At 43.3% G+C, this 2106-nt stretch overlaps 1 protein-coding gene across 1 annotated transcript; it reads right to left on the minus strand.

Moving 5' to 3' along the window:
• Nucleotides 1-2106, minus strand: LOC308318169 (ras-related and estrogen-regulated growth inhibitor-like protein). The gene is made up of 4 exons (XM_080767598.1): nt 1915-2106; nt 1691-1744; nt 1380-1456; nt 1-888 (listed from the first exon to the last, which is right to left on the minus strand). Exons 1-4 carry the CDS (start codon nt 2045-2047, stop codon nt 469-471), a joined length of 684 nt encoding a protein of 227 aa, XP_080623724.1. The 5' UTR covers nt 2048-2106; the 3' UTR covers nt 1-468.

Consider the following 2106-nt stretch of genomic DNA (forward strand, 5'->3'; position numbering starts at 1 on the left):
TCTAATCTATTCTGTTTGATAATGATTACTTCATCCAGATCAATATGTCCGGTTAATAAACTCTCCTCTTCATAAAAATATGTGCTGAATAAATCTGCACAGGGGTATCCGTGTTAGTTACTTTGGTTTAACTGGTTTCATAGCATTGTATATGAGGCCTTTGTTAATTCCACGGCTTCAACCAGCTGATGGCTGCTTAGATGGTTATGATGAGCTGATAGAGCATCTTGCTCAGCAAGACTTCAGCACGTAGTCATGGGCGGGCCGGGACATGAACCGGTGGTGAACTTCTAATTACAAAGCCCCCCCCCCCATGAGCCACTGCTCAGCTATACTCATCACATATCAAGTCCATCTTATCTTAATGGACCGTTTCCTGCCTGTTACAGACGGCCAGGCCCTTTCACACAGCATCAGGGTCTGACGTTTTTGTCCCCGTTTCCTCACGTAGGCAAGTTTTTTGTTGTTTCACTCGGCACGTTTCTTGCCAAAAACAGCCGTCACGGTCCTGACTATCCTCCGGACGCTGGCGGCGCCCCTCTTCAGGGCGTGGGACCCTTTGATGAGGTCAGCGAGTCCGTGGAAGACCAGCAGCACTCCGTGGTAGGTCTCGGCGGCCGAGATCTCGAAGAAGCCACAGTCCTGGGAGAGCGCGAGCATGTGGCCCTCCTCGCTGGAGACCGTCCGGTGACGCTGCAGGTCACGCTTGTTCCCCACGATGATGATGGGGGTGGAGGATGAGGAGGAGGGGGTGGAGGAGGTTTTTCCGGAACATCGTAGGTGCTGCACCTGCCGCCGCACCACGTCGAAGCTGTCCTGGTCACAGATGCTATAGACGAGGACGATGCCGTCGGCCCACTGCAGCTGTTTGTCGCTGATAGCTCTGTCCTACAACGACAACAAGACAAGAACGTTCAGGAGACATGATGGAACAAAATAACTCTTTCAATTAATACAATATTTTTTATATAAAAAAAAACCTGTATACTGACATATTAACGACCCAATTAACCACTTAAGCCCTATTTTATAATTCGTCTCACAACAGTGTTTGCATCCCCAAAATAGTGCAAATAACTGATAACTGTGACAACCTCACAACACGTTGTGAGAAGGAAGTGGCCTTGCATTGTGAGCTTGTAGATAATCTATTTTCACAAATTTGCTTTTGAAACTTTTCACCTAAAATGATGACATACCTAAAACAAGGATTGATAATGAATTGATTCATTTAGAAAAGTATTGATTAAAAATGTATCAAATTTAAATGACCAAAGAATGTAGTATTATAGTCAACGGATTCAACCTGGTAACCCTATTTTGAGCATGACATTATTTTCAAAACTGTAACAACTCTGCCACAATAAGGGCTGGCTTACCTGCGAGTAAAGACAGTCCCAGATGTTGAAGGATACTTCTCGTCCATCAATCTTGTCGACGTGACTGTATATTGATTCTGTAAGCAGAAGGAAAGTCACAGTGTTGAGTGGATCTGCCCACTTTTAATGCAGGACTTTCGCAAAAAACAGCCTGTTAGGTTTTAGGAAACAATCTGAAAATGTGATTTAATTACATTACATACTGAAACTAATATTGAACGGAAATGGTTCGAGGACACGATTTCTAGTAAAGTTGGAAGGATATTAGTAAATATTATTTATATTACAGAACAGTGTAACAGGAGTCTTACCTATATCTCCATACTCTCCAATGAATCTCCTGGTTAGAAATCTGACAGTGAGTGCTGAAAACACAAAGACACGATTCATTAGAGACAATAAACATTATTATTCTTTAGGAACAGATATTTATCGTATAAATGTAATACAAATATATAATGTCCCCAGCACCAAACAAACTAAGAAATTGAGAGTATCGAATAAACATTCGCGTACAGAGATGAACAAATCGTACCTGACTTTCCAACGTGATCAGCTCCATATAACAGAATGTTGGCTTCCACTTTCTGATGGTGATGATGATGATGTCCTTCCATGGTCTTCACACTCTGCTGCTGACCTCTGGATCTGGTGTGTACCACCACCATTGGTCTTACTGGGAAGGCTGGTCGTTCAGACGTACTGGTTGCTTGACTGGTCGCTCAGA

This window comes from Protomyctophum bolini (assembly GCF_963924005.1).
Source record: "Protomyctophum bolini genome assembly, chromosome: 7".
Lineage (NCBI taxonomy): Eukaryota > Metazoa > Chordata > Actinopteri > Myctophiformes > Myctophidae > Protomyctophum > Protomyctophum bolini.